The sequence below is a fragment of the Mustela nigripes genome, chromosome 4 (assembly GCF_022355385.1).
Source record: "Mustela nigripes isolate SB6536 chromosome 4, MUSNIG.SB6536, whole genome shotgun sequence".
Taxonomy (NCBI): domain Eukaryota; kingdom Metazoa; phylum Chordata; class Mammalia; order Carnivora; family Mustelidae; genus Mustela; species Mustela nigripes.
Window position 1 is genome coordinate 127,886,010 of NC_081560.1, and position 23,638 is coordinate 127,909,647.

At 39.6% G+C, this 23,638-nt stretch overlaps 2 protein-coding genes and 1 pseudogene across 2 annotated transcripts in view; 1 reads left to right on the forward strand and 2 right to left on the reverse strand.

Annotated features, from left to right (window-relative positions):
- ANK3 (ankyrin 3) overlaps window positions 1-23,638 on the reverse strand; it is a 670,694-nt gene that overhangs the window by 642,367 nt on the left and 4,689 nt on the right. The window lies entirely within an intron of this gene.
- On the forward strand, window positions 19-952 carry LOC132015202 (homeobox protein Meis3-like). The gene has a single exon (XM_059395819.1). The coding sequence runs from the start codon at window positions 119-121 to the stop codon at window positions 848-850; it is 732 nt and encodes a 243-aa protein (XP_059251802.1). The 5' UTR covers window positions 19-118; the 3' UTR covers window positions 851-952.
- Window positions 13,533-18,491, reverse strand: LOC132015422 (large ribosomal subunit protein eL34-like; annotated as a pseudogene).

Sequence of the window (23,638 nt, forward strand, 5' to 3'; positions counted from 1 at the left end):
ACCTCCAGGTGATGACGTATGCTCCTCTGATTCCTTCAACGAGGACATTGCTGCCTTTGCCAAGCAGGTGCGCTCTGAGAGGCCCCTCTTCTCCTCCAACCCGGAGCTGGACAATCTGATGATACAGGCCATCCAGGTGCTCCGTTTCCACCTGCTGGAGCTGGAGAAGGTTCACGACCTGTGCGACAACGTCTGTCACCGCTACATCACCTGCCTCAAGGGAAAGATGCCCATCGACCTGGTCATCGAGGATCGGGACGGTGGCTGCAGGGAGGGCCTCGAGGACTACCCGGCCTCCTGCCCCAGCCTCCCGGATCAGAATAATATGTGGATGAGAGACCATGAGGACAGCCGGTCTGTACATTTGGGGACCCCGGGACCATCCAGTGGGGGCCTAGCCTCCCAGAGTGGGGACAACTCCAGTGACCAAGGAGATGGACTAGACACAAGTGTGGCCTCTCCCAGTTCCGGGGGAGAGGACGAGGAGCTGGACCAGGAGCGGCGGCAGAATAAGAAGAGGGGGATCTTCCCCAAGGTGGCTACTAACATCATGAGAGCATGGCTGTTCCAGCACCTCTCGCACCCATACCCCTCGGAGGAGCAGAAGAAGCAGCTGGCGCAGGACACCGGGCTCACGATCCTGCAAGTCAACAACTGGTTCATCAACGCCCGGAGACGCATCGTGCAACCAATGATTGATCAATCCAACCGCACAGGGCAGAGTGCAGCCTTCAGCCCAGAGGGCCAGCCCATGGGGGGCTACACGGAAGCTCAGCCACACATGACTGTCAGGCCTCCAGGGTCGATGGGAATGAGTTTGAACTTAGAAGGAGAGTGGCATTATCTATAGATTCAGGACAAATACCCCAGCCTCCGGACTGTGACCACTAAGCTCACACCTGGTTCCGGTCCCCGCCTGGCCCCCTGACTTCAGGACCCCACCTCCTAAGGTCCCAATGCCTACCTCCCTGGGGCCCACTGGGACATGGGGGCCTGAGCACCCACTCGAGGGTCTCTCAAGGACAAAGACAAGGCCCCTAGGCCCTGCGCCCCACTTCTGCCATCACCTCTGCCTGGAGCCCAAACTGAGATCCCACTCCCAGGTCTTTAGAAGATGGTGGCTGGGGGGGGTCCCCTGCCTTCAGGCTAGAGAAGGGACTGGCAGTGGGCTGCGGAGGTCAGGGAAGGAGGGTCAGGATCCGACGTTTGGAAGAGGTCCCCTTGTCCTGCCAGCCCACTCCCCGCCCCTTCTCTCCCCTACCTCCCTTCACTGACGTCTTCTACTTTTTTTTTTAATGATAAAATCTTTAAAAGGGGCGCCTGGGTGGCTCAGTGGGTTAAGCCGCTGCCTTCGGCTCAGGTCATGATCTCAGGGTCCTGGGATCGAGTCCCGCATCGGGCTCTCTGCTCGACAGGGAGCCTGCTTCGCTCTCTCTCTCTCTCTGCCTGCCTCTCCATCTACTTGTGATTTCTCTCTGTCAAATGAATAAATAAAATCTTTAAAAAAAAAAAAAAATCTACACCCTGACATATCATATCCAAAACTGCAAAAAATCAAACACAAAGAGAAAAATCTTGAAAGAACCAAGAGGAAATAAACACCTTACCTAAAGAGGCACAAAAATAAGAATTACATCCAATTTCTCTTCAGAAACAATGCAAACAAGTGAGTGGCATAAAATATTTAAAGTCCTAAAAGAAAAAAAAAAAAACCTACCAAAAATTCTGTATCCAATGAGATTATTTGACAATAGTAGTGAGAAATAAAGGAAAATGATAAAAATCAGAAGCTCAGATCCATATTAATAAAAGAAGATTAGAGAAGGAATAAATTAAGGTAAAGTAAAATATTTTACTTTTCTTATTCTTAACTTATCTAGCAGATAAGAGTTTGCTCAATAACAACTCATGTTGATTAAATATAGCAACAATATATACAGCGATTATAGTCTAGAGATAAGTGAAATGAATGACAACAATGTTATAAGAGATAAGAGGGAGGAATTGGGAACATTGTATTATAAATTATTTGCATTACTTGTGTAATGGATGGTGTTATTTGAAAGTGGGCATGCATTATCTATAAATTAATATAACCAACTCTACAGCAAACATGAAAAAAATTTTAAGGAGCATAATTCATATGTTAAGAGAGGAGAGAAAATGGAATCATTGTATAAAATGATCAGTTAAAACCAGAAAAGGGAAAAAGAAGAAAACTCACTGGAAAGCAAAAAAGAAAGAACAGAGTAAAAAATTTAAAAAGAAATCAAAATATGGTAGATATTAATCCAGCTATTAATTTAAATACCCACTTCAAACATGAATGGGCTAAATACACAAACTAAAAGACAGACTATTAGAATGCACTAAAAAAAAAAAGTCTACCAGAATACCATTTTAAATATAAAGTACACATAGAGGGGTGCCTAGGTGGCTCAGTGGGTTAAAGTCTCTGCCTTCGGCTCAGGTCATGATACCAGGGATAGGGCCCCGCATCAGGTTCTCTGTTCAGCAGGGAGCCTGCTTCCCCCTCTCTCTGTGCCTGCCTTTCTGCCTACTTGTGATCTCTGTCTGTCAAATAAATAAATAAAATCTTTAAAAAAAAAAATAAAGTACACATAGATGAAAAATAAAAGGATGACGAAAGACATATCACTATTAACATGAAACAAAAGAAACTAGTATAGTAATGTTAATTTCAGAAAAACCTGACTTCATAGCAAGGGAAAATACCAAGGATAAAAAGGAGCATTACATAATGATTTAAAAGTTCAATGTTTTAAAAAAAACATAACAGGGATGCCTGGGTGGCTCAGTTGGTTAAGCGGCTGCCTTTGGCTCAGGTCATGATCCCACGGTCCTGGGACTGAGTCCCACATCCGGCTCCTTGCTCAGCAGGGAGCCTGCTTCTTCCTCTGCCTCTGCCTGTCTCTCTGTCTGCCTGTGCTCACTCAATCTGACAAATAAATAAATAAAATCTTAAAAAAAAAAAAAAAAGACATAACAAACACTAATGTATATGTGTCTAACAACAGAATGTCAAAATATGTGAAGCAAAAACTGCTAGAACTACAGGAAAAAGAGATTTAAAAAAAAAGAATCAACTATTATTGTGGAGACCTCAATACTCTTATCAGTAATTGACAGATCCAGCTGGCAAAAAAATCAAGAAGGACACAGTTGAACCAAGTAGTACCCTTAAACAATTGTATCTAATTGCCATTTATAGAATACTTCATCCAACAACTGCAGAATGCACATTGTTCTCAAGCTTACATGGAACATTCACCAAGACAGATCATTCTGATAAATCATAAAACACACCTTAACAAATTTAGACAAAATAAATGATATGAAGTTTGCTCGCAGATCACAATGGAATTAAAATAGAAATTGATAACAGAAAGATAGCTAAAAAATCTCAAATTAGAAATTAAACACACATTTAAATACTACATGAATCAAAGAAGAAATCTCAAGAATAATTTAAAATATAGTAAACAAAAAGAAAATACAACAGATCAAAATATAAGTGATATAATGAAAACACTGCTTCTTGAAAAATTTGTAGCATTAAATGCATAATTAGAAAAATCTAAAATAATCTAAGCTTCAATCTTAAAAACTAGAGAACTAAGAACAATATAAGTCTAAAGCATAAAAAAGGAAATAATGAACTGAAATCAAATCAATAAAGGAAATCAACAATACCAAAAGCTGATCTTTGAAAAGACCAACAGAGTTGATTAAGATCCAGCCAAGCTCAGCAAGAAAAAAGAAAACACAAGTCACTAATATCACAAATAAGAGTCATCAGTACAGATTCATAGACTCCAAAAGGATAATAAAAGAATATATGTACAGTTCTATGCCTACAGATTTGAGAACCTAGATGAAATGCATTGATTTCTTAAAAGATACTTTTTTTTTAAAGATTTTATTATTTGACAGACAGAGATCACAAGTAGGCAGAGAGGCAGGCAGAGAGAGAGAGGAGGAAGCAGGCTCCCCACCAAGCCGAGAGCCCGACCCCAGAGAGCCCGATCCCAGGACCCTGGGATCATGACCTGAGCCGAAGGCAGAGGCTTTAACCCACTGAACCACCCAGACGCCCTAAAAGATACTTTTATATCTACCAAAAGTCATACAGGAAGAAATAGGTACTCTGAATAGGCCTGTATCTGTTAAATAAACTGAATCAATAATTAGTAATATTCATAAACAGAAATAATAACCTTCCAGAACTGTTCTCTGGTGATGTCTATAAAACATTATTGAAAGGAACTGTACCAGTTTTCTACAATTTCTTTCAGAAATTATAACCAGAGGGAATATTTCTTTTTATTTCTTTTGTATTTTTTTTAAAGATTTTATTTATTTGAGAGAGACTGAGAGGGAAAGCACAAGTGTGGAGGAGGGGCAGAGGGAGAGGGAAAAGCAGACTCCCTACCAAGCAGAGAACCCCACGTGAGGCTTGATCCCAGAACCCCAAGATCATAACCTGAGCTGAAGGTCTAACCAACTGAGCTGAAGATCTAACCAACACCTAACCAACTGAGCCATCTAGGCACCCCAGAGGGAGGACAGATGGCCTGGATTACTCTAGTACCAAAACCCAAAACATTATAAAAAAGGAAAACTACAAATCAATACCTCTCATGAACACAGACACAAAAACCCTTAACAAAACATTAACAAATCAAGTATAACAATGTAAAAAAATAATTACACATCTCAACCAAGTGAGATTTATTCCAAATAGCAAGGCAGGTCTAACATTTGAAAATCATTTGCTGGGATCCATCACATCAACAAGCTATAAAAGAGAGAGAGAGAGAAGTTATGATTTTATCAACAGAAACAGAAAAAGCATTTGACAACAGCCAAAATTCAGTTATGATTAAAAAACTCTCGACAATTAAGAATAGAGAAGAAGTTCCGAATTTGATTTAAAAGCATCTACAAAACACCTACAGCTAACATCACTTTTTTAAAGATTTATTATTTATTTTAGAGAGAGTGTGTGGGAGAGAGCAAGTGGGGGAAATGGGGAGGGGCAGAAGGGAGAGAGAATCTCAAGCAGACTTCCCACTGAGTGCAGAACCCAACACAGGGCTCTATTTCACAACCTGAGCCCATGACCTGAGCTGAAACCAAGAGTCAGACACTTAAACGACTGTGCCATCCCAACAACCCTAACACCATTCTCTCTCTCTCTCTTTTTTTAACGTATGTACTTATTTGAAAGAGAGCGGGGAGAGGAGAGGAGAAGAGGGAAAGGAAGAACCTCAAGCAGCCTCCCCACTGATTGTGGAGCCCAAAGGAGAGCTCAGTCTCATGACCCTGAGATCATGACCTGAGCCAAAATCAAGAGTAGGACACTTAACCAACTAAGCAACTAAGCAGAGGGTAAGGGAAAGAGAGAGAGAATCCCAAGCAGGCTCCATTACCAGCATGGAGCCCAACGTAAGGCTTGACCCCACAACCCTGAGATCATGACCTGAGCCAAAATCAAAAGTAGGATACTTAACTGACCGAGCCACCCAGGCACCCCCATGGACCAGAAGATTTAATATTATTGGGATGTCAATTCTTACAACCTAATCTACAGATCTGATACAATCTCAATCAAAATCATAGCAAGTTACACCAAAAAACCAAATATTCCAATTTAAAAACCAGCAGAGGACCTGAAGAGACATTTTTCCAAAGAACACAGCAGATGGTCAACAGACACATGAGAGGATGCTCAACATCACTCATCATCAGTGAAATGTAAATCAAAACCACAGAGGTACCACCTTACACCTGCCAGAATGGCTGGTATAAAAAAGACAACAAATAACAAGTATTGCAAAGATGTGGAGGAAAAGAAACCCTCATGCACTGTTGCTGAAAATGTAAATCTGTACAGTCACTGTGGAAAACAGTATAGGGTCAAAAAATTAAAGATAGAGGAGCGCCTGGGTGGCTCAGTAGTTAAGCGTCTGCCTTCAGCTCAGGTCATGATCCCAGAGTCCTGGGATCAAGCCCCGCATCAGGCTCCCTATTTGGTGGGAAGCCTGCTTCTTCCTCTCCCACTCCCCCTGCTTGTGTTCCCTCTCTCGCTGTGTCTCTCTGTCAAATAAATAAATAAAAATCTTTATAAAAAAATTAAAGATAGAAATACTACACAATCCAGTAATTCCGCTATGAGCATTTACCCAAAGAAAACATAAACACTAATTTAAAAGATATATGCACCTCTATTTTTACTGCAGCATTACTTAATATAGCCAAGACATGAAAGCAACCCAAATGTCCACTGACAGATAAATGGATAAAAAAGATATTGTACACACACATACCTATATGTGTACACAGGAATATTATTCAGCCACTAAAAAGAATACGATCTAACCATTTGTAACACTTTACAACCACCCATTACAACACGGATGGACCTAGTATAACTCTATGCTAACTGAAATAGAGGAGATACCATATGATTTCACTTATATGTGGAATCTAAAAATCAAAACATATACACAAAAGCAGAAACAAGTCCATAAATACAGAGAACAAACTGGTAGTTAACAGAAGGGAAGAGGATGGGAGACACACAAAATAGGTAAAGGGGAGTGGCACAGGCTTCCAGTTCTGGAACGAGTAAGTCACAGGGATGAATATAGGAAATGGTATATTGCCGGGGACCGCCTCCAGCTGGGAAAATCCCCGCCATTACAAGATGGCGCTTGGCTCACTACCAGCAAAATACGCTGCAAGTAAACAACGAACGTTCTGGTGAAGCCCGCCTAAAGAAGGACATAGTCATTGGCTGTTTCAAATTTAATCAGCATAGTAACAGGACTCTCATTGGCTCTCCCCATTGCTTGGCCCCTATTGGTCACCCTGCCGCATATAAGCTAAGGAAGTTGACGAAATAAACAGATGAAGCATTAACACCATACCAGGTTGACTGTCGTTCTTGTGGGCCGTGGGCGACAGTATATAGCACTGTAATAGCATTGTATGGTGAAAGATGGTAACTACAGTTCTCATGAGTATTGCACAAGATATAGAGTTGTCAAATCTCTATGTTGTACTTCTAAACCCCAGTAAGTTATTTCATGGATATCAAAAAAGTGATTCTAATGTTTATATGGAGAGGCAGAAGACCCAGAAAAAAACCAGCACAGTATCAACAAACTGACATTTCCCGACTTGAGGACCTACTACAGAGCTACAGCAATCAAGACAGGCTATTATTGGTACACAAATAGACAAACAGATCAATGGAAAAGAGTAAAGAACCCAGAAATAGATGCAAGCAAATATATTCAAGTCTTCTTTAACAAAAGAGCAAAACTGATTTAATGAAGAAAGGATAGTCTTTTCAACAAATGGTTTTAGAAAACTGGACATCCATATACAAAAACATGAATCCAGACAAAGACCTTACACCTGGCACAAAAATTAACTCAAAATGAATTGTGGCCCTATAACTGTAAATCTACAAAACATAGAACCATAAAACTTTTAGGAAATTTAGGAAAAAATCTAGACATACAGGGTTTGGTGATGAGTTTTAGATACAATACCAAAGGCATCATCATGAAAGAAAAATTTAAGTTGGACTCTATTAAAATCAAAAACTTCTACCCTATGAAAGACACTATTAAAAGAATGAGAGAAGTTAAGTGTCTGCCTTTTACTCAGGTCATGATCCCAGGATCTTGGGATCAAGTCCCGCATCAGGCTCCTTGTTTAGCAAGGAACCTGCTTCTCCCTCTGCCTGCCACTCTCCCTGCTTGTGCTCTCTGACAAATAAATAGAATCTTTAAAAATAAATAGATAACATTAATTAATTAAATAAACATAAATGAATGAGAGAAAATATTTACAAAGTATATATCTGATAAAGGACTTGTATCCAAATTATACAAAAAATTCTTAGAACTAAACAAACAGGAAATAATCCAATTTAAAAATGCGGGAAAATAGGGGCTCCTGGGTGGCTCAGTGGGTTAAGCTGCTGCCTTCGGCTCAGGTCATGATCTCAGGGTCCTGGGATCAAGCCCCGAATCGGGCTCTCCACTCAGCAGGGAGCCTGCTTCCTCCTCTCTCTCTGCCTGCCTCTCTGCCTGCTTGTCATCTCTCTCTGTCAAATAAATAAATAAAATCTTTAAAAAAAAAATGCAGGAAAATAAATAAATAAAATAAAAATTAAAATGGGCAAATGATCTGAACAGGAACTTCACCAGATGAGATATATAAATGGCAAATAAGCACATGAAAAGATGAGTAACATCATATGCTATCAAGGAATTGCAAATTAAAACAATGAGAAACCACCAAATACCTATTAAAATGGGTAAAAATCCCAAACACTGACAATACCAAGTGCTGACAAAGATGTGGAGCAAAAGGAACTCTCATAAGGCTGAATGAAAAATGTTACAATCACAACTGGTAGTTTCTTACAAAGCTAACTACAGTCTTTTTTCTTTCTTTTTTTGAAGAGTTTCTTTTAAAAAGTCTTTTTAAAAGACAGCATGAGAGAGGAGAAGGTCAGAGGGAGAGGCAGACTCCCCATAGAGCTGGGAGCCTGATGAGGGACTATCCCTGGACTCGGGGATCATGACCTGAGCCGGAGGCAGTCGCTTAACCAACTGAGCCACCCAGACACCCAAAGCTGACTATAGTCTTACAATACAATCCAGCAATTAGGCTTCATGACACCTAACACAAATAAGTTAAAAACTATGTCCACCCAAAAAGTACACATGAAGGTTTATAGCAGCTTTATTTATAATTGCCAAAACTTAGAAACAACCAAGATGCCCTTCAGCAGGTTAATGGATAAATAAACTGTGGTACATCCAGACAATGGAATCTCATTCAGCTATCAAGACACACACACACACACACACACACACAAAATAAAAAAGAGGAAACTTAAATACATATTACTAAGTAAAAGAAGCCCCTCTGGAAGGCTACATACTGCATAATTCCAACTATATGAAATTTGAGAAAAAGCAAATCTATAGACCATAGAACAATCAGTGGTTGCCAAGTCTCTGGGGGAGGGAAAAGGGATCAATAAGTGAAACATGAAGGATGTTTAGTATGATACTGCAATAGGGATGACAGATATTACACATTTGTCACAACAGAAAACCTGAACACCAATGTGATCTATGGGTTTCAGTTAATAACAATGTATCAAAACTGTTCATCAATTATAACAAAGGTATCACTGCAACTATCAGAAGAAACTGCCTGTGGGGTTGGAAGACAGGACAGTATATGGAAGATCTCAAACTCAAACTCAACTGTTTTTTCTGTAAACCTAAAATTGCTCTAGAAAATAAAGTCTAAGGGCGCCTGGATGGCTCAGTGGGTCAAAGCCTCTACCTTCGGCTCGGGTCACGATCTCAGGGTCCTGGGATCTCTGCTCGGCAGGGAGCCTGCTTACCCCCTCTCTCTGCCTGCTGCTCTGCCTACCTGTGATCTCTCCCTCTCTGTCAAATAAATAAATAAAATATTTTTTTAAAAAAAGAAAGAAAAGAAAAGAAAAAAAAGTCCAGGGGCGCCTGGGTGGCTCAGTGGGCTAAGCCTCTGCCATTGGCTCAGGTCATGATCTCAGGGTCCTGGGATCGAACCCCGCATCGGGCTTTCTGCTCAGCAGGGAGCCTGCTTCCCCCTCTCCCTGCCTGCCTCTCTGCCTACTTATGATGTCTCTCTCTGTCAAATAAATAAATAAAATCTTTTAAAAAAATGAAAATAAAGTCTATTAATTAAAAATATACACTGGTACTTGAGAGCAGAGACAGTGCTTTATTGGCCATTGTAACCCCAGTCTCTGCAGAGTGACTGGCATGAAGAAGTGTGTCAGTATCAGACAAATTAAAGGTATAATGCATAAAGGCATTCAAGCCCTGAAAACACATATGCACACATCTGGTGGTGGGAGAGACAGAGATACAATTCAAAAAGCCTTTACAAAAGAGGTGATAGTCAAAGGATAGGCATAAATTACAGGAGACCTTTCCAGAGTTGCAAAGGGTGGGAGAACACACAAAGGAGCATCGGAACAAAAGCACAGAAATAGGGAGAGGCTGTGTGTTTGGATAATGGTAAGAGGGTAAATTCTGGGGAGTTTTTGTTTGGATTTCCTTCTAAAGCCAGCATAAAAGTTGTTTTAGATACCATAACTAAAGAGCTGTATTGAAAACGTGAAAATTGATAAAGAGAAATCTCATGGGAAGTGGAGTCCGCCAGCTTAAAGAGAGAGCCTGGATCACTCCATGTCATCACAGACCCCGACAGAAGAATAGTCAACAAAAAGAATCACTAATTACAGGCCCCAAAAGGGAAAGATGCACTTTGGACCTCCTGCAAGAAATCAACTGCTCCGGCAATTCCGCCAAAGAGAAACCATCATCACCCTGAACTCCTGCATTTTTTCTACCTCTCCTTTGTTTGTTAGACTTGTCCATCGTTTTACTGTAGCTTGCATGTCCTGAATTGCAATTTTGTGTTATTCTTGAGTAAACTCATTTTTGCTGTAAAATAACAGCTTTTATTTTTAAGATGTATTTCCTTATTTGAGGGAGAGAGCACAAGAAGAGAGAGAGGGCTCTTCTCAAGCCAACTCCCTGCCCAGAGCCCAAGGGTGGGGCTTGATCTCATAACCCTGAAAACCACGATCTGAGCCAAATTCAGGAGACAGCCACTCAACCTACTGAGCCACCCAGGCACCCCTGACTGTTTTACTTTTAAGATTAACAAAGGTTTAAGAAATTACCTCTTAAATGGTAGTTTTATATATTTGCAACTCTGTTCTAGCATGAATGTTATGGTATGTTTTCATGATTTTTTCTTTTTTTTTTTCTTTAATTCAAACTTTATGATGGCTTTCAGCCAAAAGATACTAAAGTTCTGACCTGAAGATCAGAGATTAGAAATTTGAGGACAATGTTGACCACATCATCATGTCTCTATCCCTTAACAAACAACTGTCCCCAGTACAAGAAAAACTAGGAAAATGTATGTACAAATTAAAATAAATCTAGCTCCAACATTAGGAAATGTACTTCAGATGGTTAGTTAGGGATATCATGTATTCCTCTGAAGAATCACACACTATTCCTACATATAATACATGTATTCAATTTTTTTTTGTTACAAGAAATGAATACGACATGAAAATAATAAACTTTATCAAGGAATCATCAATACCATACCCAACAAAAATTGGATTTTAATACCAAAATCCAAGAAAGCTAGAAAATGTCATTCTAAGTATTGAATTCACATTTTTACTAATTTCCTTGCCATCCCTCCAGGAAAACTAAGGGGGGAAAAAAAAAAGAGGTGTGAAAAAAGTGATCAATGTAACCTAAGTACAGCTTCTCAAAAATAAAGCAAGCATTTGGAGAAACAAACTCTGTGTTGCCAAAGTAAACTATATGATTAAATATTGCTAAGAAAGAAAATGTCAAACATAGTAAGGACAATTCTTTGGATCTCCAGCCAGGAAAATAAGTCTCAACGTTCCACTCAAGTCATGAGTAGTCCTCTATATTCTCTTGCAATTTCACACTCAGCAGTATTAAAAGGAAAAATTTTTCAGAATGGAGATTCCCACATGGAGTCTCAATGTAATAACAGATCACACAACTGTCACCAGAATCACAAAGCACAGCAATGTAATGGGCTGCTAGGACAAGTGTAAATAAAGAGCAGAGAGCAACTTCTTCTCGCCCAGCCAGTGACTTACAAGGCTGCCGGGTATTAGTGCCTCCACACTTACCCCTGAGGAGCACAATCTTTTCTGAAAGCTAGTACTCCATATTTTACTTTTACATTGATCAAAAATGTATAACCACAAAGTAAAACAATGTGGGGCCGCTTTTCACCAATCATGTTCATAAAGGTGAAGAAAAAAATAACGCTGTGCTCTAGGAAGCTCAGGACATAGGCACTCCCGCACACTTTGGTGGGATGTCAATTGGTACGACCTGTCATCTGAAGGCAGATTTGGCTGTACTCAAAAAATAAAGGGGACATAAAAATGTCCACATTGTTTGTGTATGTTCTACTTCTGATAACATATGATAAGCCCAACATGGGTCATAAGTAAGCAGTTATTCATCTCTCAGTCTTTAGGGCAATGAAGAAGGGCCAAGGGTGCCCACAGCCCCCTAGTGCCACCTACATCAGGGAGCAGCCAGGTACTTCGACTCCAGGGTGCCGTTTTTATAAAAAAAGATTCAGAACATCATGACTGACATTGAACATACACGTTAAATATAGATATTACCTGCTCAATAAAAACAGTATTACATATGAAACCTTTAAACACAGAATAAAAGGAACTTACTGTGAACCAAGCACTGACGTTTACAACGCAGTGCTACCAGCAACCCTATGGTGCTAATTATTATGCCCATTTTCCAGATAAAATGAAGATGTAAACCGACAAATTCTAGGGATGGATATTCAGATTTGCCTGTGCACTGCAAATGTTTTAAAATTTACCTGTTGCATCAACATCTCCACAAACAGACCATGAAGACCTGACCCAGACAACCAGGCACAAATTCCCCTACTTGTCCTCTCCTGACTGTAAACTAGTGATATTCAAACGCACTAATGAAATCCTCTCCTGTCTCTGGCTTGTGTTCTCCAAGCCCCTGTATGTTCTGCTGTGCCCCAGAGGACCGTGGAGGTAAGGAAATCTTTCACTTTCGTCAGCCTCTCCAGTGTTATTCCATAACCATGCCCAATATATCATCTAAAAACCCACTTTCAAATAGCATAACTATTCTTTACAACGCAGTCTGATCTCCATAATTACTCTACAGAAAATACTCTCAATGAACAGTCTGAAAGGAAGTTATCAATGGATTGAGACATTGATATCAAATGAGTAGGATTGGTATGATTTTTTGCTTTGGAGGCAAGGAGTTGGGTTTGTTTGGTATTTATTTGACTGTGTTTCTGATTTTTCAGGAATGAATAACATTTGTCCTTATAATTAAAGAAAAAAGTTAAAGAAACTTCAACTTTAATCAAAAGCAAAGCAGGAATTAAAAATAGAAGGACCCAATAAGACAAGAAATCAACTTACCTGGAAGTAAAAAGGATGAAGAAGATAGGACTACTCTAATTTGGGGCATGAAAGAAGAAAATTAGCATTCTTAATTCCACCCTCTAAAAACATGATTATGATACCAACATCCAAACAAAAATTCTTTATAGCTCCAGCTCAGTTCGAAATATAATTTCTAAACCACAGGCCTGTGCAAAGGAACCATAAATCTTAATTAGCACTGAGAAAATTTCCACAAGCACAGATACCAATGGCTTTTAGAGAATTAAGTTCTGTGACTGTGAATAAGGAACACTCCTAAGATCAAATGTACAATAAATGGTAGTGTAAAAATGTACGCAAGGAAAAGAAGTCCAAGAGAACAAGGGTTTCTGCTTCTCCTCTACCTTAAATTTTTCTTTACTTGATTTTGGTTTTGCTTTATTGGATGTTTTTTATTATTATAAAGTATATCCTCATTTTAACATACCACATGAAAAGAAAATTTAATAATTCCCCTTCCCTGAAAATTCCATCCCTGAGGTAACCAAATTAACCAATGACCTATGCTCAAATATTATGACTGTCCTTCTTCTTTCTGTTTTCAAACTTGGATCATGCTACACTCTTAAGAAATAATGCACATCCTTCCAGTTTACTATGTATAGCTCTAACTTAATGTTAAATTACCTTAATCATATCCCATATAATAGAGGAACCATAATCCGTGCAACGCGTCCCATTAAGGTTTAAAATTTGTTTGTTTCCAGTATTGTTGCTTGACAAATATAATTGGAATAAATATCCCTGTATATATGACCTCACATACTTTGTTGTTGATTTTTGAGGTTTTTGAGGTTTTAGCTTCCATAGCGGAAGTTCCTAAATTGGGTTGCTAAACCAAAGGGTAAGCACGTTTTATTTATTTTTTTTAAATATCTTATTTATTCATGAGAGACAGAGAGAAAGCATAAGCACGCAGAGGCAGAGGGAGAAGCAGGCTCCCCGAGGAGCAGGGAGCCCTATGCAGGGCTCCATCCCAGCATCCTGGGGTCCTGACCTGAGCTGAGCTGAAGGCAGACGCTTGACCTTATGTGAGCCACCTGGTGCCCTAAGCATGTTTTATTTTAGCAGATAAATAGTATACCTAAACTCCTCTCATCCTCCCCACAAAAAGCTGTACAACAGACACTCAAATCAGCAGCACTCAGAAGGGCCCATATCCTCACCACCCTAAAGAGGACTTTTTTTGGCCCATCTAGTAGGTAAAGTGCAATCAAACAGGAAGTAGTCCTTCTAATCTCTTAAGGCTTGTGAATTTAACATTTTTTCATATGTCTATTGGCCAGCTGCTTTTCTTTTCTTTTCTTTTTTTTAAGGGTGGGGGAGAGAGAGAGAGAAGAGAAGCAGAAAGAATCTTTTTTTTTTTTTTTTTTGCCTTTTGCTTATTTTTTATTACTCAAAATAGCTTCATTTTTTTATTTAGCTTCCTGACTCTGTGGATGTGCCTTCAACATTTTCACAACAATTTTCTGCTCCTCAGTAAGAAAAGCTCACTTGATCCTGTCAAGAACACACAAGGAACCACCGTAGGTCCTGCTGAGGTGTTTTCTCGTTTTCAGACAACCTCATAAGGACTTGAGTTCTCCCAGCACAAACTCCTCTTCAAAGTAGGTCTAGACACACACCACATGCAGATTTTGGTGTTTTCCCAACCTCTTTGGTATAAAGGTAAATGATCCTATTACCAGGGGCTCAAGACAGCCTATTTTTATTAGAAGCTATATTATAGGACAGCCTGCTGCGGAATGTCAAACGCCGGACCACTGTGAACGCCTATGGACACAGTCCCCAGAAGCTGCAGAGAGAGAAAATCAGGTGTGGGACTTGATCTCATGACCTGAGCCAACATCACAGATTTCAGCTGCTACCTCTCATAAGCAAGAAAGAAAGTTTATTAGCTTTATTTTATCATCAGCTAATTCTATCTATTTTTAAAAATCACTTTTAGAGGCACCTGGGTGGCTCCGTCGTTAAGTGTCTGCCTTCAGCTCAGGTCATGGTCCCAGGATCCTGGGATTGATCCCCACATCAGGCTTCCTGCCCTGTGGGAGGCCTGCTTCTCCCTCTCCCACTCCCCGTGCTTGTGTTCCCTCTCTCACTGTCTGTCTCTCTGTCAAATAAATAAATAAAATCTTTGTTTAAAAAAATCACTTTTAAAAAGGGGGTGCATATGTGTGGGACAGAACTGAGAGTGTTTGTACCTCATTACATGAGAAGGGGAGAAAGGTCTCATTAATGACTCAGATTTCTAACTTAAGCAACGATTACAAACAAATAAAAGGCTTCTTCAGGAATCCCTGTACATTAGGCATTTACTCAGCCCTCCAGAGTCTTCATCAGTGTCTGGGCAAACCTACAGCTTAGAATTAGGCGCTAGGAGGTTCTGCAAAACAGCATGGACTAATTTTTTTTTAAGATTTTATTTATTTATTTGACACAGAGAGAGAGATCACAAGTAGGCAGAGAAGCAGGCAGAGAGAGAGGAGGAAGCAGGCTCCCTGCCAAGCAGAGAGCCCCATGCGGAGCTCGATCCCAGGACCCTGGAATCACGACCTGAGCCAAAGGCAGAGGCTTTAACCCAATGAGCCACCCAGGCACCTCCAGTATGTACTAATTTTGATGGAGAGCCTCACCACAGTCTGGATTTCAGAACATGGAGACTGTTTAAGCAAGAAAAATCTTACCAGTTAAGAGGACATTCTGTAGAAGTGACGTGATCTGACCAAGCACATCTACACTGAATAATAGACTAAAACCAAATTTCCCAACATAGAGGGCAATTCATTACACTGACTCTTCAAACACCTGGAGAATTTCAGGCTGGTAAGTACCACATACTGAGGGACTCAACGAGACTTCAGTAGATCTCCACACCAATCGAAGCCATGGCATTTCATACTCAGTACCAGCTTTGCAATCTAACCAAAATTTGCAAAATGCAGCATGGAGTGCCAAGATTTTAATTATTCTGTATATACCTGTTCTGTGGGACCAGCAAACTAAAATAGCAGCTTCCAGTCACACCTAATGCTTTAATTAAAAATTGCCAAAATCGGGGCGATTGGGTAGCTCAGTCCTTAAGTGGCTGTCTTTGGCTCAGGTCATGATCCTGGGGTCCTGGGATAGAGCCCGGCATCATGCTCCCTGCTCACGGGAAGCCTGCTTTTTCCCTCTCCCACTCCCCCTGCTTGTGTTCCCTCTCTCGCTGAGTCTTTCTCTGTCAAATAAATAAATAAAATCTTAAAAAAAAAGAAAAAAGAAAAAAATGTTGCCAACATCTCAGAGATGCTAAAAATCTCAAATTTTTTAAGAGATCATCTTTAAAGTACCAAACCATCACTGAGATATTATTTGCTATAAGTTATCATATTTGCCAGGATGCTAAGTTTGTTCAATGGCAAGCTATCATAATGAAAAGCAACACATTGAAAAAAGCTAATAGGTTAGGGAAAAAATATATATATATGTTCACAGAGCACTAAGCAATTTGAATTAAATAAATTACCTAATCATATAATTTGATCCTTACAACTCCAAGGTGGATAAAGTAGGCGTTATCATTAACCCCATTTTGTAGATGACAAAACTAAATTGCAAGACAGCTCAAAATCACACTTACAAATCTCATTTTCACGTATCCTGTCACTGAGCTTGTTTCCCTCCTACTGATTACCAATGCTTCCCCTTTCTTACTCTTTTATTTATGTTGCTGAGAAAGACAAAACAGCATTAAAATCAATTCTTGGTTGTCAACATTTTATTACACGGTACTGTAGATGAAACTCTTACACAAGAACTAGGCCTTCCTCTGCATATTCCTGGTAAACCTGAAACTCTCGTCTGCACACCACTCACAAACATGTGGACACTGGGAGCACCAAGGATGTAATCAATTTCTCTCCAGCTTCTATACCTATCATTAAAATAATTGGGTGTCCTTCTTGTCTTAGCAGAGTTTGCCTACTGAATACCAGCAACACCTTCACAGTAGTGATAGATCAACACTTTGAAAGGCTGATCATTTTGAGCTGAATTTGAAACAATAATGACTTCTTTAAATAGTAAGGATAGTTGTTAGAAAACCCTACGACATGTGCAAGACATAAGACTAGCCATTTTATATAACTCTCTTTCAGAAATATCACCAATAGTGAATAGAGAGGGGAGGTAAACTAAAAAGCAACCTATTCAAAATGATGATCAAAGCAGAGGTCAACATGATACACAGCCAAGAGCCTCAGATGGGCTCTAGAAGCCGGAGAAAGTAAAGAAAAGGATTCCACCCTGGAGCCTCCAGAAGGAATGAAAGCTTACCAACTCATTTTGGGCTTCTGAACTCCAGAACTGCAATGGAATAAATCTGCACTGTATTAAGCCATCCCACCCCACCAGAAAAGAGATCTACCATACTTCAAATTTAACCTGGAAGACAAATATGACAATAGGAGATATGTCTATAAAAAATAAAAAATAAATCACATGTCAATCCTTTGGAAAAAACAAACAGGTAGATAATCCATAAAGAATGAGAAGGCCAGCTTATCATTTTAGAATTAAACATTTAGTAGATAACATTCTAATTTTGTAAAAACTGTACCATATGATACATCAGTCTGTACTATCCAAAATACAAAATTTAAAAAGAACTTAATTTTTAAATTATACCAAGTGTACCACATTATAAATTTTATTACAGAAAAAAAAATTGCTCTCTGTGAGAAACTTTACTTGAAACTTCAGAAACCAATCCAAATTTTATTTCATTTGGAATACCCATCGGCATCCAGTAGCATGACAGCAGGGCCTCTCTGGCCAAGCCTAGTGGTAACAGACAGAGATCACAGAAAAGGTATTCAAATTCTATCAAATACTGTTTTCTTCTGTTTTTAACTTCACCATACAGCAGGTCAGCAGGTCGAGTGAGCCACCCTTAACAGTTCATAGCACATTATCATTTCTCTTAATTTAGATCGGTTCCTTTTTCTCTCCATAGCCTAACCCCATGAGCTGGGTCCTACAGGCAGTCATTCTAATGCACTTAATAAGCATTTTATGTAAGTGTTCTTGCAAGATGTGTACTGTGCAATGCTTATGAATATTTAATTCATATGAACAATATACCTCTCACTCTTGCATTTTTCACCAAGCACTCTTCCTAGAATCCTTTCAGGTTGCTTTTATCTAATCTGTTGGCTCTAATGGCTGCAGACAACCCCATGCTGTGCATCCAGGGCTCTCCCTCTCCCTTTCCCAGCGGTCTCCCAGTTACCTCCCATTTCCCACCACCACCAGTCACCCAGCCAAAAACCTGAGTCGTGTTCTCTGGGGGACCTACCGGACACATGCCAGTGCCCACCTGTAGTAATGAAATGGTTGAGAGTAAGCAGCTAATTGGCTAAGAAATGCCAGATGCTTTCCCAAACAGCTGCCCCAGTCTCAGCTGCCACCAGCAACATGCAAGGCTTCCCTATCTATTGCCCCCTCCCTTCATTTGCTCTGCTACTAGGAGCAAGTCCTCCTCCGAACCTTCCCTTTCTTTTCCCTAAAATGACACTATTTATTCCCACTGCCTACCCTGGTTGTTGAGAAACAAATTTAAAGAAAGAACATGAAAGTCCTTTAAAAAGATAAACAGCAGTTTACAATGTCAGCAATTACTGTTGTGATTTTTGTTTTTATGACTATTTCTAATTAGCGTGCTCCCCAATGCCCTTCCCCATCCTGCCAAATAGGAGGTGATAAGTAAAAAAAACTTGAAGCTTGGGAAATGAAGCTTTCTCCTAGATACCTAAATATTCAGGGAGACTAAAACAGTATGCAGAAAATGCTTTTTCGTCTTTATTTATTCATCTATGCATTCATTTGATTCAACATTTTACTAAGGACTATGTACCTAGCACTCCACTAGTACTAAAATACAAAAATTTATACAGCAAATATGCATGTCATACATGAGCAAATTTTCCATCTTTAAGGCATAGATTTCTGTACATAAATTTTTACCTCTAGATAGGAATACTTCAAAGACGGTAGCTTCTGATATCACAGGATAACACTTCCTACTTATTGAGCACCTACTGTATCAATATCTCACGTATATTCCCCCAACAACTGAGAATAATCCTGCCAGGTAGATGTTACTGCTCTAGCTCTTCATATAAGGAAACGGACACAGTTAAGTGATTTGCCCAAAAGAGCAATTAAATGGAAGAGCCAGAAAACCTCAGCATGTTACTCCAACATCCTTTTTCCTCTCCACCTTATTTCCTCCTCCTAAAAATATGTTCAAAAATATTCTTAGTAGAGAGTAGACTACTAAAGCTGTTATAAGGATATGAACAAAATACCACAGAAATTACAAATACAAAATTATAAACATGCAGACACAGTTCAACAATAAACACTACCATTTATTTTAAAATTATTAAATTTAATTTAATAATTTAATTTTATTTATTTATATTTATTTTAATAATTATTAAATAAATTTTAATAAAGTGTGCTGTGGGCACTACTTATAATCCTTATTAAAAACATTGCAAAAGAGGTATCTCCATCTCTTTCAAAGGTGTAGAAACTGAAATTTGGCTTACCAAGGTCATGCAATTGCTAGTAAGTAAAACTGAGACTAAAACACAGGTCTTTTTTAACTCCAAAACCATGTTGTGTCGTTGGTTTTTTTTTACCATAAGTGAGCACTTCTTGGAGGGTAATAGAAGTGTTCTAAAATTGGATCGTGGCAATGATTTTCTGACTCTGTAAACATATTAAAAGTTATTGAATTGTATACATTTAGTGAGTGAATTTTATGTATATAAATTATATCTCAATGAAGTTATTAAACTTATGGTTTTCTCTTTGTAACTATGCTTTCTTTTATGAGCTTATAAAGTTTTACTTCACATCAATTTTTTTCTCAATATGCACCTAGTTAAAATCATATTTTCAAAAATTCTTGTATTAAACACGTCAAACAAACAGTTTCTGTGTACTCTCCCCTTTTCTCCCCTTCTGATCTGAGATCCATCCTTCCCTAGGATGTGAAGTAAGACACGAGTGGTTTCTTGTTCAGTCAATTATATACCACCTTTTGACTCTACAGTCTTATTCTTAGGTATTTAACCTCATTCACACATATACAAAAAGGGTGGAGGGAGATATACATGTGTCAACAAAGAGATACATACAAAAATGTTTACAGCACCTTTATGCGTACTAGCCAAAAGCTGAAAACAATGCAAACATCTGATGAACAGATGAACAATTTGTGGTACATTCTATTCAATGCAATACTACTCAGCAATAAAAAAGGAATAATCTACTAATAGCCACAACAGCAAGGATATCAAAAACCATTCCACTAAGGGAAAGAGACCAGGTACGAAAGAAAACAAAATGAATCCACGGTGAAGGAAATCAGAGCAGCATTTGCCTGGAGGATGGGAGTGAGTCTAACTGGGAAAGTTAGACACTAAATGGGAAAGTTGGACACTTCACTGTACACTTAAATATAGTGAATTTTAGATCTCAAATTATATCTCAATAAATGCAATAAATAAACATGCATGTACACCAACACATACACAAGAGGAAGAAAAATCTATTGGGCTGAACTTGACTTCCAAAGACACAAAGTCTTCAAAATCCTGTTTCACCATTCTAACATCTAATAATCCAGTTACAGACCTCAGTTCTCTCTTCTAACTCAGATATCTGAGGATCCACTTGGTAATTACTTTGTTCTCAGTGGGAAACAGAGAGCTGATCAACCAACCTCAGTACAAGAGCCCTTTATTTACTTACAAATTCTATGACACCCTAGAGAATAAAAACTAGTTCTCATTCACCCATGTGTCCGTATGTGTGCCTGGGCCAAATACATTACAGATAAACAAACCATTGATTCAACCCAAAAAATGCAGTACACTTCACTGCATGTAAATGGTGGGCTGCAACCAGCCAATACTAGCTTCAACACACGTCTTCCCACCTCCATGTTCACTTCCCACTAGCAGCTTTTTTTTTTTTTTTTAAGATTTTATTTATTTATCTGACAGACAGAGACCACAACTAGGCAGAGAGGCAGGCAGGGAGAGAGAGAGGAAGGGAAGCAGGCTCCCTGCTGAGCAGAGAGCCCAGCTCTGGGCTCGATCCCAAGACCCTGAGACCAAGACCTGAGCGGAGGGCAGAGGCTTAACCCACTGAGCCACCCAGGTACCCAGGTACCCCCCCACTAGCAGCTTTAAACCAGCCCTGATGGAAGTACTCGGTGCTATTGTAAGTAACATATACTTGGTCTTTGACCCTGTTTCTGGCGTGAAGCTCCTAAAAACTCTTAGAATTTCCTAAGTGATAAGAGAAGGAAAGGTGTCTTGTTATGTTAATGAGGTGACTCGCAGAAAGCTCCTAAAGCTGGGGATGGGCAGGCAGTGGAGTCAACTGTGGGATTAGAGGGTTGGAATGCTCCACCCCACCCCCCACACGCCAGACCCCTCCCCAGCCTCCAGGGAGGAGAAAGGTACTGGAAGCAGAATCACTTAACCACCCTCGAATGACTTAATCAATCATGCCTGTGTAATAATGAGGCCTCCTTTCAAACCAAAAAGAGAAAGGTTCCAGATTGGTGAACACATAGAGCTGTGGCAAGAATGGCACCCAAAGAGACCCTGGAAGCTCTGAGCCCTCTCCCTAACATTTGAAGAACTATTTTAACGTCAGGAATGCCAAAATGTGAGGGGGGAAATGCTCTGTGAAGTAAAGAAATGTATCACTTGACTACTAATTATCTATACCTCTCTCCCAGAGCTCAATTTTTTTTTTTTTTAATCATAGGCTAATTGATCTGGAATGAACCTTAGAAACTGTTTATATTCCCACTCTCTCTTTCCAGGAGAGAAAGCAAAGCCCAAGAGGTGGTAATATTCTGCGGTTACAACAAGAGTATGGGGACCAGAGTGGGGACTTCAGTCATGGCCTCCTGATTTCATCATCATCATGGCCTGCTCACTGCTGGAGCAGACAGGGTTCCAATCCAGTTGCAGTCCTTACCCAACTACAACATACATAGCCTTCCTGAAAAGCCATGAGAGCTCAGTTTCTTTGTGTATAAAATGGGGTGACGTAATAATTTCTACCCTATGGTTCATTTGGAAGTAGACAGTTCCATTATGAGAGGCACAAGAAATCATGGCGGTTATTATTAAAGATGGATATATCTTCTCTGTCCCACTAGACTATGAACTTTTTTTCAAGTAGGCTCCTTCCCCAACATGGAGCCCCACCAGGGGCTTGAACTCACAGTCCTGAGATCAAGACCTGAGCTCAGATCAAGAGTCAGACACTTAACTGACTGAGCCACCCAGATGCCCGGATTATGAACTTTTTTATGTATAAGGATATTTATTTGCAGCATTGGCTATAGAGCTCAAAACACTGGAAGCAAGGTAAATGTTTATTAATAGGGAAAACAGGAAATAAATTATGGTTTCCCCACACTGTGAATATTAGGCAGCCATTAACAAAAATAAATTAGAGCACCTTTCCAGACAGTTTTCTGTGCCTTTTCACGTGTTTCCATCCTGAGGCATTCTTCAGTGGAGAAACAAGGAAGTATAAGAAGTCTCTACGTTCCTGATGCACCTCTCCTAAAATTCTTAGGTGCTTTTGTCTACATTTTCTCTTCTTGTTTATACACTAAAGCCCAAACTAAATTGAGGCACATGATTAAGTGAAAATCTAGGCATGGGAAACTGCTACCGGCTCTGTGTGAGTCTTGTACTATGTAAACGATAGGTAACTTGGATTATGAACTTCTTGAGAGTAAAAACCAAGACTGTGGTGCCTTTTCTGGATAGGAGCTCAAAAGTACTGTTCAAACGGTTAAAGCTGCTCCTAAATTTGAATGCCAAATCCTTTTCATTTTCATCATTCATTTGATCATATATTCAGCAAGCATTAATTGAACGCCAACTGCATGCCAAGCCCTGTGTTCGAAGCTCACGAGCAAAGCTGCACTCACAGAACTTTTGGCCAGGCTCCACAGAAAGTGTCATTTCATGAACAAGGGGGAAGACAGTAGCCCCACACTTGTATGGCAGACTCTTGGCATCAAGCCTTAACGTTACCCAGAGGAGCTGCACAGAACAGAAATGCAGTTCCACGCTAGAGGGACAAAATACCTACTAATGAATGACCGCATTATCTTGAAAACACTTTGGTAGCATCCTTTCCAATTTGGCAACATGCAGTTCTTTATGCCACAATGGCATTTAAATTAACTTCCATTCTGCAGCTTTCCTCTACAAAGGCACATCCAAATATTCATGTCCTACCCAGAAAGCAAAATCAATGTTAGGTGCAATTTTTCAATATTCCCCATTCCTTGGTAATTTCTGAAAATGACAATAACTAAGCATCATCTGATGAAATACCAAATGATTTCTCTCATCTTAAAACTCCAAGTCCAAATATTAGTGCACTTCATCTCCCGTC

What these genes read in the sequence shown, in the direction of transcription:
- LOC132015202 (XM_059395819.1), top strand. Translation starts at nt 119, where the DNA reads ATGATACAGGCCATCCAGGTGCTCCGTTTCCACCTGCTGGAGCTGGAG.